Source organism: Chiroxiphia lanceolata, chromosome 1 (genome assembly GCF_009829145.1).
Source record: "Chiroxiphia lanceolata isolate bChiLan1 chromosome 1, bChiLan1.pri, whole genome shotgun sequence".
NCBI classification, from domain to species: Eukaryota; Metazoa; Chordata; class Aves; order Passeriformes; family Pipridae; genus Chiroxiphia; species Chiroxiphia lanceolata.
In genome coordinates this window covers 117,613,391-117,630,113 of record NC_045637.1, presented here as the reverse complement: position 1 = coordinate 117,630,113, position 16,723 = coordinate 117,613,391, and the positions used below count along the sequence as shown (strand labels likewise).

General features: G+C 36.7%; 1 protein-coding gene across 2 annotated transcripts in view; it reads right to left on the bottom strand.

Annotated features, from left to right (window-relative positions):
- Window positions 1-16,723, bottom strand: part of ZNF385D (zinc finger protein 385D) — a 411,627-nt gene that overhangs the window by 243,868 nt on the left and 151,036 nt on the right. Inside the window, exon 1 of one of the 2 annotated variants that reach the window (XM_032691566.1) lies at window positions 5,851-5,875. The exons of the other annotated variant lie outside the window; for it this stretch is intronic. Within the exon in view, the coding sequence (XP_032547457.1) occupies window positions 5,851-5,860 (10 nt within the window). The 5' untranslated portion in view covers window positions 5,861-5,875. Of the gene's footprint in view, window positions 1-5,850; window positions 5,876-16,723 lie in introns of those variants that run through there. 2 annotated transcript variants of the gene reach the window in all.

Sequence of the window (16,723 nt, the reverse complement as noted above, 5' to 3'; positions counted from 1 at the left end):
CCAAATCCAACTATTACAAACCTGTTTTGCTGTATAGGAAGGCAGGTGCTTAATATGGCAGATACAGAAAATTCTTGTCCAAATTTATGAATGTTATTTAAGATGCTAAATTTCAGTGAACAGTTTGGGTAAGAACATGCACATCACCATCTACTAAAGCCCAGCAGTAACTGAGTTAAGCCATAGGAATGCTAGTACCTGTACCTTACAGACTTCTTCAGTTAAGATACCTAGCTTTTAAAAGATCAACCCACAATAATATAATACAAAAAAATTGTGCTACCTCATGGAGCAGGGGAAACAGTTATTTTTTTGTTTGTTGAAAAGTCATTGAAGAGAGACTAGCTAAAACCAGGTAAATGTTTATTAAATATGTGAATTACCCATAGATGTTTATTAACGGCTTGACTCTTCATAGACACATGAACAGAAGCATCAACATCATGAACAGAAGCATTCTCAAGTGACTCCAGCACATTTATCCTTTTTTCAATTATTGTTCTTGATTTAAAGGGTACTTCTACAGAGGTTAAAGATTTATACAGCTGTATCATGCAAGAGGTGCTGAACCAAGTCAGTCTAATGATAGGGAGACTGAACTGTCTTTTGTGTTAATGGTACCATTCCAGTTCTCTGCTTTAGAAAAATCATAAAATAAACCTCTATATAGTGACATGAAAAATGGACTTTGATAAAAAGGATATCAGTTCTAGTATGAACGGATATACAGACTATGTCAAATGGACCATAAAACGTACCCATTCAGGTCTAGCCTAAGAAACTTCACAAAAAAATAGGTGTATCATATTGCATTACTCTCAGTCAGGATAAGTAAAAGTAGCATAGATTAAGCTTTTTTACTGCATTCTCTCTTCATAGAAAGAAAACTGATCAATGAGCCACTTATCAAGCCAGAACAATATAAATCTGCTGAATTAAAGAGAGCTTTTGTGAAAGATGCTTGAATAGGACACATGACTTAGACAAAGATTCTCTGGCTGGCCACCAAGGACCTCCCATATCAGGAGCAATAACAACTTATCACAGATAAACACCTTGCTAAAATCTTTCAAGCAAGCCTGTGAGAGAAGTGTTTGTTGATCAGGGAATGGAGCTAGAGCCGTAACGCAGCTCAACATAATAGTGCTTTGAATTAAAGTTCTCAACAGTTCCCATGAAACCAACTATCAAGACCTGTCAGACCAAACTGAAATGGTTTTCTAAAAAGTGAAGTTCTCTATAGAACTTTATTCATGTGAGAACAGTTACTCTCAGACAGCAATTGTTCCTGTTTAGTATTTATCTAAAACGTATGAGACATACATATTCTTTATATGAGATACATGTATGTACACACATATATGTCATGTTTTCATCTCATATAAAGGACTCAGGTTCATGAAAGATACATTTCAGCTTTGATTTTGGTGCTAATTAATATTCACTTTTGTTCGAAACACATATTACTCCCTTGCATTCCCATTTCTATTTGCACTCCTTCTGTCATGTGGTACAGAATATCAGAGCCAGAACACAGATGTTAAGTCCATAAACTATTTCTAAGTTATTTATTTACCCACAGCACATGACAGTACACAAAGAGAATGTGCCACAGCAACTGCTCTTAGATGCAGCAGAGGGACGAAGACAGGAACAACTGGCTGAGAATAAATGTTTGAGGAAGCATCTAGGATACAGAAATGGAAAAAGATAAGCAGAATATGTGTAGAAAGAGTAGTCTCCAGTTGGAGTTAAAAATAAATCCTGGAAAGTAGAGGTCTGTTCATAAAAACAATAAACATTCTCTATCTTACACTACTTCAAGGAGTGGGCCAGGAGGAGCTCTGAAACAGAAATCTTAGTGCAGATAAAGAGCTGATTACACCACTACTGTGGAGACCTGAAATTATACAAAAAGGAGTTGCACAAAGAACTTTCTTATACTCAAAGGTCAAGTTAGCATCCCAATAATATGATGGAGTAATTGCAGTTTTTGCAGTATTATCTTCTAATCACAATGGGGTAGAATGCCCCAAAGTAAATCAATTCATCTGAAAGAACTCTCTCCTCTTCAATACAATATTGTTAAATAAAACAAGCATCACAGATGTAATGTTTTTAATTATAGAGGTTTCCATTAAATCTGTCTCATATGGTCTGGAAAATTTATTCCTCGATGAAAGTTCTCTTTAAACAGCAAATTCTTTTCATATATTTGGCACCTCCAAAGGCAATGAATCCTGTCACATTTATTAAAGACTCTCATTTGTGAATTTTCCTAACCTAGCAAATTTTATGTTTTTGAACAATGGATATATATTGTACCCTAAACTAGCATTCCTCCTTAGCATCCTATTTACCCACCTTTCAGTAACCTATCAATTTACCTTTCAGCAACCCACATAATGTCCTTATTAACAGAGCAATCACCTGATCACCATTTATCATCTACTCTTCCTTACAAAACAGTTTCCTAATTGAATTATGCAAGTCAAGAAAGGCAGCTCTTGCAAGAGTATCCAATAGATGGGTAAGCAGTTCTTGATAGAAGCAAATTTGAAATCTGAGTATTGGCATGTTCGTGTTGTAGTTGAAAATTTTAGTTGAACACTAGAAACTCTTTCCCAGGCTATTTTTCAATTTCTTGATTATTCTTTCACTTAAATGGTGGGATAACATTTGATAAGATGACCACCTCTCAGTTCATTGTCCAACTGGAGACTGTGTTATAGGAAGAAGATAAATTCTATACACATATTTCAAAAATCAACAGTAGGATTCAATAGCAGATATAGCATCAGGAACTAATACAAAGTGATGTTAAGCAAATTTAATCTCTTTTAATCATGTGAAGAGAGACAGTGAAGCAGCAATATTTCATTATTTGTTATGCAAAATTAAGGTTTTATCCAGTGCACTGTAGCCTGGAGAAACACTGTCAAAATAGCAAATAGTTTTAAAATCATAGATGCCATCTTTTTGGCAACCAAACACCACATAAAAGCTTAAGCTTCTTCTGTGTATAATATCTAGATCGTTAATTCCCCAATGAAAATATAGTCTAAAAGATTTGCTTGCATTTGAATAAGCTAGCTCTGTTCAACATTCCTTACTGGTTCATTTAATCATGAAAATGCCTATTGAACTCAACAGGAGTTTGAGTGAAGAATGCTGATCAGAGTCCTTGGAGACAGTTAAAATAGTCTCTACAAAAAGATTATTACAGGTTATATTTGGGCCATGCAAAAGATTTTTTTTCTGTAAATATAACATGTCTTATAAAAAATGTATGTAGCTAGGACCTTTAAAAGGAAAAAAGAAAATGCTACTTAACTGTTTGCAACAGTAGAAATACAACTACCGTATTTATCAGTTTATGAATGGTATTCTCAAGGTGCTCATTGCATTTTTTAAGTGAAATATTTTCAGAAATATCTGAAATGTAGAGTATAGTGAACTAAATCAGAATTACGCTGAATTCCTTTCAAGTATAACACCTCTGTGTCACTGCCCACTCCTGTAGGGTATGGCTCCAAAACTTTAGGCTTGGATCACTGCAGGAAATTTCCCTTCTTCCTCTGACTTCCACACTGCAAGCTGGACTATTTCATAAAGTTAATGCTGTGATAAATTGACTCTATTCAGGTGCTAAATGTCGATATTGACTTCAGTGGTGCAAGAATTTTATCCCATGCTTAGAATGGGATAAAACCTTTAACGAAGATAGGTCTATGCAAGCAAGACAAGGAAATGGAATAAGAAAGTCAATAGCTGTGAGAGCCCTAATGCATGTTTCATAAAGGAAGGAGGGTAGTAGATTAATCATATTAATTTTTTTTAAATGTGCTCATGTGCTGCTTGTACGTATGTTTGCTCACTCTGCTATACAGAGATGTTCTGATTATTATGCTAGGAAACAAGATCTTGGAGTTATCTGGTAGAATTTGATCAACAAACTGTAAGTGCCTCTGTACCACCACCAAGCAGATTTGCAGATTTAGCAAGAAGCTCTCTTTTCCAAATAACTAGGCTATTGTAGGCAACAAAAATAAAATAGCAGCATGATCAAATATGGGAAAAGAAATACTTTCTGGACAAAAAAAACCTGCATCTTACAAAATTATAATATATTCTGTTTCAGAACCAACTGTTTGTCTAAGAAAGGAGATTTATTTCCCTATACAACTTCTAATGAATAAAGGCCATTTTTAGGATATGATCTATGCTAGCCTCCAGTGAATCATGTCTCTGTCTTATTAAAACAGCAGAAATAGAATATAATTAAACCACCAAGCAGTGACTGTCATTTTCTGAGGGCTGAACAACTGTGTCTGGTAATATGTAGTAATGGGCATGCAAATAAAAATAAAACAGAGTATAAATGTTTTCTTGATTAATTATATCACATACTGATAATGCTTCAAGCTACAGTTCTTGCGCAACTGGGAATCAAAAGAGCAGAGTTGTTGACAAGTGTGGCTGGAGTTAATGTGATTTCTATAAATATGAAATAGTGCTGAGTTACATCTATCAACAGTTATCTCTGCATGAATATTTCAAAATGTCAAAGAGTATACTAGTAACTGTCTGGAAAAAAACCTCAACAATAAAACTTGTTATTTTTAAAAAAATACACCCTGCCTGTATACATTTGACAAAGATTTGCTTTAGAAATCTCAAACTGCTTGTCTACCAGGCAGAGAACAGTTGTTACGCTTACTCACTTTAAAAAAAAGGAAAAAAAATATAATTCCTTTAGCTAAGTTACCAACATTTTTCTTAAGTCATTATTGTATTCCTTATATCCCAGAAGAGTAGTTTATATGTGTGTTTGGGGACAAAGGAGAAGATCACAAACACGCATAATAGACCAGACAACAAAAAAATTAAAGTAGATTACATTTGCTGCTGATGAGCAGCAATGATTAAAAAGTTCAGAGATGTAGCAAACAGTAATACTTTAACAACTGTTAACGTTTATCATCAGGTTCATTCTTCATATATGAAGAAAACACGTATGTCCTGCATGAGTTACCACCCATCAATCCATCAGACACAAATTACTAACCTCCTAAAAGGATTAATCTCTAAGTCTAATTTATATTTGCCATTTATTCTGCAGTGTTCCTAGCAAATGTTATGAGCCCAGAGTTTTTGGAAAAATGATAAAAATAGTCATGGTATGGTCCTATATTTTTTAAAAATTCTATTCTCTGTATCCATAACAATATCTACATGTTAACTGTCACAACACACAAAACTAACCATCAAAATGCTCAGAGTCAAATTTTAATCTGACACAAACAGCTAATGTACTAAGAAAAGTACAAATCCATTTGCCAAACTTGGGGGCTTTTTAACAAACGTGCTCGATTTTCTTTAAAGTAAACATTCAGAATGAAATACAGAGTAAATCATTTAACGGTAATTTAAGTATAGAAGGTTAGTGCAATATAGTGGTCAAAGTAAGGCTCAAAGCTTGATGCATTTTTTTTGCATACAGAAATACAAAGACATCATTAAATATTATTACATTTCATGACAAGGAAGTATGATTGTGTTGAAAATTCAATCAGGTTTCTTTGTCAGTCTAATAACAAGAATTTTAACATGCTGCTGCCAAAAACCAGTGAAGCATAGTATTGCATTCAAGAAACAGCTAGATTCTAATTCTCAGTCTGGCTGAGAACAACCGAAAATATCTAAACTGCTACATGTTACTTTATTTTTCTCTGCACCCCATTCAGAATAAATCAAGAAAAAATAACATTAAAAATGGAATAATGAGAAAATACACCTTTTTTCCAAATTCTTGTGCTTTTCTTTTTATAGTCTCACACATTAACTTACCCAACAGCATTGCACTCACTGCTAATGAAAAGAAAGCAGGCAGTACAAATCTTCTTAAGCCTCCCGTGGCAAGAAAACTATTACAGAACAAATAGAAGAAAGTCTCTGGAGCCTTTCCCTTGTCTGCTTGTTTTACAAAAGGCAGTAAGGATCACACTGCGAAGTGTCAAAGCTGAATAAACCACTAGCAATTGGGTTTATACCCTTTGGGTAGTTAGTCCTTCATAGATGATGATTCGACTTTGTCCAAAAAACAGTATGTGAGAAACAATGCAGAATCTACCAGAGGCTGTAGCCAAGCTTAAAATGTAGACAAAGAAACAGTTTGCTTCTAAAGGTTTGCAAGGAAGGGCTTGTCACAGGACATTAATTCAAGCAAGCTGCTGTTACATCAAACCAGTGCATCTAAATACAGTTAATCTGAAGCTTTTCATGTTGCGTTCTATAAGGCGTTTGGCTGCCGCGTATTGGAGCCCCTGGGTTTGGTGTCACTGAAGAACAGGAGAGCTCTCTGCTCTTGCCTTTTACATTAAAATGCACATTTAGCATCTAAAAAACCACGTGGTAAATGGTGGGTGGGGGGTTCTCAAGCTTTATTATGAACTGTAATTGACATCTAATATGACACATTTTAATAAAATTACTCTCCTTGCCTTTGTTGTAGAAAACTTACATGTAAAGGAGTTTCAAATGACAAAATATAGAAGATTTTATTCTAAAGCTATCACAAACAGTAGAGGGAGAACCTGACAATAAGTAGGCAACATTGGATTTTAATGACTACTTTATGAAATAAGCAAGAAGAACGGTGGTAAATGCATATTTCTTTTATTATTTTTCCCATAACCTTGAATTCACTGTTGAAAGCTGATAAAAAAACCTGATGTATGGAATTGGCACTTGCCTTTGACAATTTACTGCATAGAAATATTGCACATCTTATGTTCTCTTGAACTATGCAATGACAACTTTTTTTAAAAGCTTAAACATGAGATGCAGTGCACGAGAATTTCCTTTGTCAATAACAGGACTTTACTTACTATTCATTGAAATAAAAGCTCTGTGTACTTAAAAACAAAGTAAGTATGAGTAACTATGAAAATGAATTAAAGTACAGCCTATGTATTATTAACAAGTCTTAACTTGTTAATAATGAAACCTAGTCTAGTCACGGACTTTCATTTTTTCTTTTCAAAGGCACTTATATTTTGATTGTATTCCAACATGATATCACCTGAACCAAAGATAATATTGACAAGAATAGTGCATTTCTTTCCCCCAGTTTATCATAAAATACATCGAAAATGACTCAGTGTTGAGACACCCACCCTTCCTATTCATCCTCCTTTATCCTATTTTGCATGACTCTCAGCTATTCATGCAATACTTTCATCCCTTTCTGTTGATACTAACTTTATTTTTCTGTGCAAATAATCATGGTACTACTCATTATTTCTATTTGTCGCTCTTTGACATTTCTATAGAATAGTCATGTGCCTTTACCTGCCACACTGTCTTATCATAAAACCATGTCATGAATATTTAGAAAAAGATCAGGAGCAGAAATTAGGTCATGCATGGATATTTTTCTAATTTAGAACTGATCTCTCCGTAGGATTCTTTACAATAAGTCTCATATTGCAAAATTTTGATGTCATTCCTGAATCGTTCATTTTCAATGAAATCGTTCAATTATGTTACATACGGCAAAACTCAGAAATAGAGAGGAATGAGTTTCTCCAATACAAGGGAATCACCTAGTTGCTAGCCACAATGAAGAAGAGGACTACCAGTGTGGCTCACAAGAATACTGTGGCAAGACACAGGATTAATACTTATCCAAATGTTGGTCAAAATGCCAATATTTTATGATGACAACTGATGGACTACAAATAGGAAACCCATCCATCATAAATCACAGCCAATGGACTGGCAGTCAAATAGTAATTAAATTTCAGTCATTATTTAATGTCTTCATAGAAAAGCATGAGTGGCAGAGCTCATTGCAAAGGGAATTGAACTATGCTGTACTATAGTAGAACGTGCTAGGGAGCAGATTCCAGCACCTTTGCACTGTTAAAATAGCAATTTACTCTAAGCTATACCAGTCACTTAAGCTCTTCAAAGAATGTCACTTCTGATCATATCTCCTTGGTGCTAGAATAACACAATTTACCCTTTCTGTTACTTTTTACATAACCCCTTGTGATGGGCAATCTATCTACAGAACACATGTTCACTGGAGATAATAAACACATTGAAAGGAATATAGAAAATAATCACACTATTCTAATATGTTAATAATTAATGTACAACATATTGTAGTCCAAATGTTTTTAAGTGAATAAAACATAAATCTAAAATGCAGAGAAAGAATATGCAAAAATAAAAATTCTGTCACCAATTTATGCCACTGAACTGGACTTAATTTGGATGTGGTTTTGAGTTTGGAAATGAAGGAAGTTTTAGATTTTATTCTTCCTTAGTATAATCAACAGCAATATAGGACATACTGGGAAGAGTGTGGAGTCCTTCTAAGAATATTTTACCTGGTGGAACAGGGCCTGAAAGAAAAATAAGAGGGTGTCTTTACTAGGACTTAAAAAAATTATCTATGAATTTTATGTTTCCTAACCCAGTCCTAAAGACAGCCTGATGAAAGAATGAACAAATTCATACAGCTTTTCTGTGCAATCTTCCTGTAGATAATTCATTCTGGCTGCTAGCTTCCCCGAAGTAACACAGTGACACTCCAAGGAGGACTCGTTCTTGAAAACCTAAAGCTCCATGTGCTTAGCAGCCATGCTACTTCCCTCAACAGTACGAAGATTTAGAGCCTTCTGTGAATGTTAGCACTAAATTCCAGCAGTTCTGTTTGGGAAAGAACCCATAAAGACCCTGGGGAGAAACAAAAAAGAATGGACAAGAACAAAAAATAGTAGAAAATAGCTAAAGTGCTTTTCATTATTATTATTTTCATTATTGCTGAGCAGGATTTGCACAGCATCAAGGCCTTTTCTGTTACTCACACCACCCCACTAATGAATAGGCTGGGGGTGTACAAGAAGTTGGGAGTGAACACGGTCAGAACATCTGACCCCCAGATGACCCAGGGAACATTCCATACCACATGGCATCATGCTCAGCGTATAAAAGCTGGGGAAGAAAAGAACGGGAGGGACATTCAGAGTAATTGCATTTGTCTTCCGAAGTAGCCATTATGTGTGATGGAGCCGGGCTCTCCTGGAGATGGCTGAACACTTCCCTCCCCATGGGAAGTGGTGAATTAATTCGTTGGTTTGTTTTGCTTATAGTTTATGGCTTTTGCTTTACCTACTAAACTGTCTTTATCTCAACTCATGAGTTTTCTCACTGATATTCTTCTGATTATCTCCCATCATACTGCAGGGGAGTGAGCAAGCAGCTGTGTGGTGCTTAGTTGGCCCCTGGGGTTAAACCATAATGTTTTGCAAGATGTTTGTAGTATAATAAAGGTAACAGTTAACAGGTTGTTAACAGTTAACAGCCATTGTGTGTAATTTTTATTTGCACATCTATGAACATTATTTCAGTATAAACATGCAGATCTTATTTGACTTAAATCCATATATTGGAAATTCATTATTCTTGTCAGCAGATGATACCACATGCTTAGATTTACTTTTCAGATCTTTGAATTTTCGGATCAGTTACACAGTCTTTCTGTAACTCTAAGGAGGAACACAAAGTGCCTCAAGCATTACATTTAAAATTGGATAAGATTTCTGGAGTCTAACTATTGAAGCAGTTTGCCCCACAGAAAACTCTGAAAGGATATTAGGTCCAGCAGCTACATTTAGCATAGTGCACACCATGCTTGGAATAATGCATTTGATAACATGGTGAGATTCATTGTCTCTAGTCTACACACAAGTAGGTCTCCATTATTCAACCATTATTTATATTTTTAGATATAGGCAGAATTTTCTGGTAGAGCTATATCTCAAAAACAAAAAGTTAAACAAAATCATCAAATGAAAAGTCAGAGGGCCAGATGTTTAATTGATTAAAATAGGTGAAGAACATTAAATCAGCACAGTTGCTGTTCTCTTGGAGCCCATTTATCCAAAATAACACAGAAATCCCTTCATAGGCAGCACCACTAAAGAGGAAGTTGATGGGACTTACAAAAGCAAGCCTCTAAAGTTTTTACATTTAAAAGTGTAAACTATTTACCAGCAGTTAGAGCTGGAAGACTGTTTTTCCAAGATGAACCTCAGAGGGGATGAATTAAATAAATGCTTTTGTATGGATTGAACAGTCAGTATTTTATTTTCAGTATGTATTTAACAAAATTAAGGAAGAGTGTGAACAAGAAAATGACAGAGAAAGGTCTGGCAACAAACCAATGTTTGTTCTCTAGCAAAGATTTAAAGGAAATAACAAATAACCTTCTTTTGTAATTTTAAATCACCTTTCATGTGACAAACACAATATGAATAAAACCAGTCTCTAGTCAATTCCTGTGTGGGTATTAACCTTCAAATTACATGTTTCCTATACATTTCTTCGAATGCACCTACTAATCAATGTTTTTTTCATCTATAAGATCCTTGAGAAAATCAGCCTGCTCTCTAGCAAAAGACTAGATAAGGAGGTCCTCACAGTTTTTAGCCACCTGAAACTGTTGTAGAGCAGCTGTTAGGACCCACCATTTCTTTGATCTTGTCCACACACACAAGGTCAATGAACAAAAAGTAGCAGTATCGAATTCACCTTTAAAATATTTGTATATTGGCTAGCTCAAGTTGCTATTTGGATTTTTTATCCCAGTTTTATTTTTCAGGAAAAATAAATTCAAAGTCAAAGAATAGAGAGACAAAGGGAAATGGTTTCTTCACTGTGACAACATCCCATCACAAAAAGTAGTGTCCAAGCTTTTCAACTTACATCTTATACTCTGAATTAACAGCAAAACTAAAACCTCTGCTAGTTCAAGTGGTCATGTAGACGGAGCTGGTAAAGATGGCATATCTTTTTCTAAATCCCAAAAAATCTTATGTATAGTTTGACCTAAAATTTACATTGATAATCTCCATGCTTTCTCATTCTTGGAAGATGATTTTTTTAGTTTCAAAAAAGACACATCAATCATTTCCAATCAGAAGGGTAGTTACTTTACTGAAATAATTTGACTGTTTCTTTCCTCAAATTGTATCTACTTCCTTGCATTCTGGTTGACTATATGTCTGATTTGCACAAGTTAATTTTTAAATAACTGCATAATGTACTATTCCTTTTACTGTGATTGCCTAAAACCTATCATTAGCCAATCAAAGAGCAAGGATCTGCACAATCACTCTGGGATATTTTTCAGTAACTGCTCTGTGAATATGTAATTTTCCTCCAATATGCAAATGTCACAAACATGTTCCTAGGGCTCTGATTTGACCTGTGGTTCAGAATTTTAAAGTCGTTATCCGTAATTCCATCCAAACTTTCTTATTCCTCAAAAATATAAAAGCTTTAGAACATGAAAAATGGGAAAAATAACAGGTGAAAGAAAACCCAAAACAGAACATAAAAAGAGGATTTCCATGCTCAATTAGAAGACTCTATTAGAAGAAGTCTAAGTTCAGGCTCTCAGTAACAAAGGATAACCACCATGATGCCTGCACCATAACCACTAGTGCACATGAAAGAACAGAACATAGCTTAACCCCTCCTAATCCTTATTATCTTAATGAAAACAAACAAAAAAATTAAGTTTCTAAAGAAGCATACTTTAAAAACATCTGAGGAATCCTTCAGGTCCAAAACGTATGTAGACTTTGCCAATGACTTTAACAGAAAGATTAATATATCTCTTCCTTCACTTTCTTTACTCTTTGCAAATCAGATACCTAACTGGCCCAAAGCAACAATCAAACTGTGCTGACTTACACTATATTTTCAGCAGAATATATAAAACCACGTGGTACCAATTTACTTGTTATTTCTACCTAGTAGAAAAAATATCTCTAATGCTATTTTGTCAGTTGTCACCAGTTTTTGTCACAAACATAGATACCAACTGGAAGTTAAAAGCAGAAGTCACACCGTGTGGTTGAAAGTATTGTCCAAATGCTTCTTGAACTCTGTCAGGCTTGGTGATGTGACCACCTCTCTGAGGAGCCTGTATCAGTGCCCAACCCCCCTCTGGGGGAAGAACTTTTTCCTGATATCCAACCTAAACCTTCCCTGACACAAATTCAGGTCATCCTCTCAAGTTCTGTCACTGGTAACCACAGAGAATTGATCAGTGCCTGCCCCTCCTCTTCCCCTCACAAGTAAGTTGTAACTGCAATGAGGTGTCCCCTCAGTCTCCTCTTCTCCAGGCTGAACAGACCAAGTGGCCTCAGTCATTCCTTATACAGCTTCCCCTCAAGGCCCTTTGCGATCTTCGTTGCCCTCCTTTGGACTCTCTCTAACAGCTTAATATCTTTCTCATATTATGGTGTCCAAAACTGCACACAATATTCAAGGTGAGGTCGCCCAGTGCAGAGCAGAGCAGGACAATCCCCTTCCTTGACCGACTGGCGATGCTTTGCCTGATGCCCCTCAGGACACAGTTGGCTCTCCTGGCTGCCAGGGCACTGCTGACTCATATTCAACTTGCCATCGATCAGGAGCCCCAGGTCCCTTTCTGTGTCACTGCTTTTCAGCATCTCATTCTCCAGTCTGCAGGAACATCCAGGGTTGTCCCCTCCCAGGTATGGAATCCGGCTTCTTAATTTGAAAGAAGCTTTAGCAGGTGGGGTCATTAATAATATTTAATAACCATCCCATGCCTTACCAATCATTGAAAATGAAGGCAGAAGGTTCTGACTCATGAGCAGAGTATAACCAAATGGTAGAACATTCCAAAGTTATTTATGGTAATTTCCAGGTGAGTATCTCTTCTCCAGCTGAAACATTACTAAAGTTTATGACTACAGTGGAGTTGGAATACTCACTGATTTTCTATGGAATGTATTTTGAACTCTAATTTCATTCTAATTTAGAGCCAAATATTTACATTCTGATTTTTTTCTATGAAACAGAATTTGTGTTTTTCATTCAGCTCTTACATGGCTCTGCTTGCCTTGGGACAGAATGGGTTCATTATGGAAGAGTGAAGTGCCTGAAAGTCAAGTTAAACTGGCAGTCTTTTGATTTAAATACTTATACATATTTAACTTGCTGAAATAGTCAAGTACTTATTGAGGTTTAAAATGCAAAAAAGAAAAAGTTTTGGTTGGTTTGTGGGGTTTCTTTAAACAGGAAATCTATTTAACAGCTTCACTTGCACCAGCTGCAGTTACAATTTGTCATGTCTTAAGTTTCTCAAAAAAGTAACTATTTACCATGCTGACTATTTATGCTTAAAACACCACTTGTGCAGAGTTTCTGCAAGATACAACACAGCCTTCATGCACTTCTGTCTATGTCTTAAGCTTCAACTAGTTTTCTAGTGAAAATATGATTTAAAGACTGTCTGACATCAAGCAGAAACAGAAGAAAACTTGTTTTCAATCTCTCAAACCAGTTTTCACTAGATATCAGGAATAGACTCTCAGTAATCATTTTGACCTTTATTACTTAGAAAAATTAGGATTTGTATGTTTGCTTAGGTTCCATTTGGCATACAGTGTCAGAAGTTGACTAATATCATAGATAAAATAGTTTCAGTTATTAAAGAGCCATTCTGGTACAGTTAAAAACCCTTAGAAAAGATAAAATCTGTTTGTCGGGACGATACTTAAAAGAACACTTAAAAGAATTGAAAAAATGTCACAATTTTGAAATATTTTGAGACAAAATCTTACTACTGCTGTGGTAACTACACACAAAGAGAGAAAATTTATGTTCAGTTTTGGGCCCTTCACTACAAGAAAGACATTGTGGTATTGGAGTGTCCAAAGAAGGGCAACGCAGCTGGTGAAGGGTCTGGAGCACAAGTCCTATGAGGAGTGGCTGAGGGACCTGGGGTTCTTTAGCCAGGACAAAAGAAGGCTTAGCGGGGACTCCATTCCTCTGTCAAGCTTTGGAACAGGCTGCCCAGGGATGTGGTTGAGTCACCATCCCTGGAAGTGTTCAAAAAAACATGTGGATGTAGCATTAGGGACATAGTTTGCTAGTGGACATGGCATTGCTGGATTAACGGCTGGACTTGATCTTAGTAGTATTTTCCAACCTTAAAGATTCTGATTCTATAACAGTAAGGCAGCAAAGCATATGAATTACACTGCACATGTAGAAAAAATATTTACACTGGCCAGTTACTCTTGTGTGGCCTTTTCTGTTACTCATGAAAAATTACATTCTGTGATGTTTACAAGCCAAAGTAAAGCCCTTTGTAATGCATGCCCTATCTACAAGGTACACGACAGCTTCAACAGTGGTACATTTATTTCTGTGAATGAAAGAGTTTTCCTTTTAATTACTGCAAGTGTTTAAGTTCTCGATATACAAGGAAGAAAATGAGGTAGCACATAATACAAGAACACAAGTAACATCTGGTCCCAATGCAAATAAAACCAAAGAATATAAGCCAAATTCTTCTTTCTCCTAGCAAACATTGAAGTAAATTTTCTTCATTTTAACACAGGAGGAACATGGCAGAGGAGGTGACCTCTTGTTCTGGCAATAACAATACCTAAAATTATATCAGAGGTCCTTTCTACTATATTATCTGTGGTCATCTGTACTGTTTCATAACCTCATCTGGTCCACAAGGTTAATGGCAGCCTATCTAATTCAGCCCATTTCATCCTCCAGCCAGATTCAATCTGAATGTGAGTTCACATAATGTAAAATTACTTTTATGCTTTTAATGTAAATGGAAAAGTGTACATAATCTGAAAAAAAAGTACTCTTAGGATTCGATCAATAGACATAAGCTATGAATTTTGCCAGTAACACTGGCACATTCTAGCACTTGATAAGCTAATGGAAACATTAGGCCATCTTGTATTTTTGTCTCCTCTACCAGATGTGCTTACTTATAAAAGGTGCAATTTTATATATTCTATCTTTTTATGTTGCTATGATTATGCAAATCCTATTTAGACAAAATGAAAATCCTGCAAATGCATCAAAACAACATTTCTAGATTTTAAAATTATTCTATCCCAAAGAACATTTAAGAAATAACCATATTTAGGATTTTTTTCCTTCAAATATGAGTCTAATATTCTCTGCCAAGTTGGCAAAAACATGACATGAAATCAATGTTGCAAATTTATTGTACATTAAAGTGCTTTTCTTCTTTTAGCTACACTACATTGCCTTCACTATTATTGCTTAAATAACAAGTATCTCTTCCTTTTCTGCCTCGGCTCTTGTCACTTCTTGCAATGAAATCTGTCAAACTCTTCTAACAGGAACATGTTTTTGCTGCCACTGATACCAGGAAAAGCATTTGCTGGTTTAGTTAGAACATCACAAACGACCTTTGAGGTATCTGATGAAATTATCTTCAGATTTTTATATTTTCATTTTCATTTCTAATTCAAGATGATTCTGTAGTGGGTTGACCCTGGTCAGATACCAGGTACCCACTAAAGTCACTCACTCACTCTCCCTCTGCAACTGAACAGAGGAGAGAGAAAAAAAAAGGGCTAAGAATTCATGAGTAGAGATAAGAGCTGGGAGAGGTCAGTGACTGGTTACCTTCACAGGCAAAACAAGACTCAAAGTGGGGATAATACTTATATTCATCACTAACAGGATAAGAGCCAAAGACTGAGAAATAAAACATTCTTATAAAAACACCTTCCCCCCAACCCCTCCTTCCTTCCATGTTCTCCCTCCTCCCCCCCAGCACTGCAGGGGGACGAGAAATGGGGGTTGTGGTCAGTTGTTGTTTCTGCTGCTGCTGCTCAGGGAGAGGAGTCCTTCCCCTGCTCCCGTGGGGTCCCTCCCACAGGAGACAGTCCTTGATGGACCTCTCTGGCATGAGTCCATCCCTCAGGCAGCAGTTCTTCCCAAACTGCTGTCCTATGGGTCACTTCTCCATGGGGTGCAGTCCTTCACAAATGAGCTGTATCGATGTGGATCCCCCACAGGGGCCACAAGTCCCACAAGTCCAGGAAAAACCTGCTCCAGAGTGGGCTTCCCTCTCCATGGGCTGCAGGTCTCTGCAGGACCCTACTCCATCCTGGGCTTCCCATGGGGTCACATCTTCTTTCCTGCATCCACCTGCTCCAGCATGGGCTCCTCCATGGGCTGCAGGTGGGTCTCTGCACCCCGATGGTCCTCCACGGGCTGCAGGGGCACAGCTGCTCCACCATGGTCTGCACCATGGGCTGCAGGGGCCACAGTTCTGGCATCTGAAGCACTCCTCCCCCTCCTTCTGCACTGACCTTGGTATCTACATTGTTATTCCCATGTTCTCACTCCACTCTTACCAGGTTGGAATTTCTTCTGCCCAACAGTCTTTTGTTCTTAAATATGTTATCACAGAGGCGTTACTATTAGTTCTAGTTGTCTCGGCTTTGGCCAGTGGCAGAAAGTCCATCCTGGAGCCAGCTCGCGTTGGCTCCATGGGACAGGGGAAGCTTCTAGCAGCTTCTAACAGAAGCCACCCCTGTAGTCCCTCGTTACTAAAACCTAGCCACAGAAATCCACCACAGATGCACAGCGGTTAAGTAATGAAGCATTAACAAGATGCACTGTAATCCACTGCTCTACTGTAATTCTATCTGCACATATGCCATCTAAAAATTACTCTCTTGGACTTTTACTTTTTGTAAAAGGTGAGCATTATTCTCCGCCCCCCGGATCAGTGCTACAAATATTCTAACACCTCTTGTGTAAAAAGAACTCCTATTTCAACATGGTAAGTTTATTAAAATATGAATTTAAGACCTTG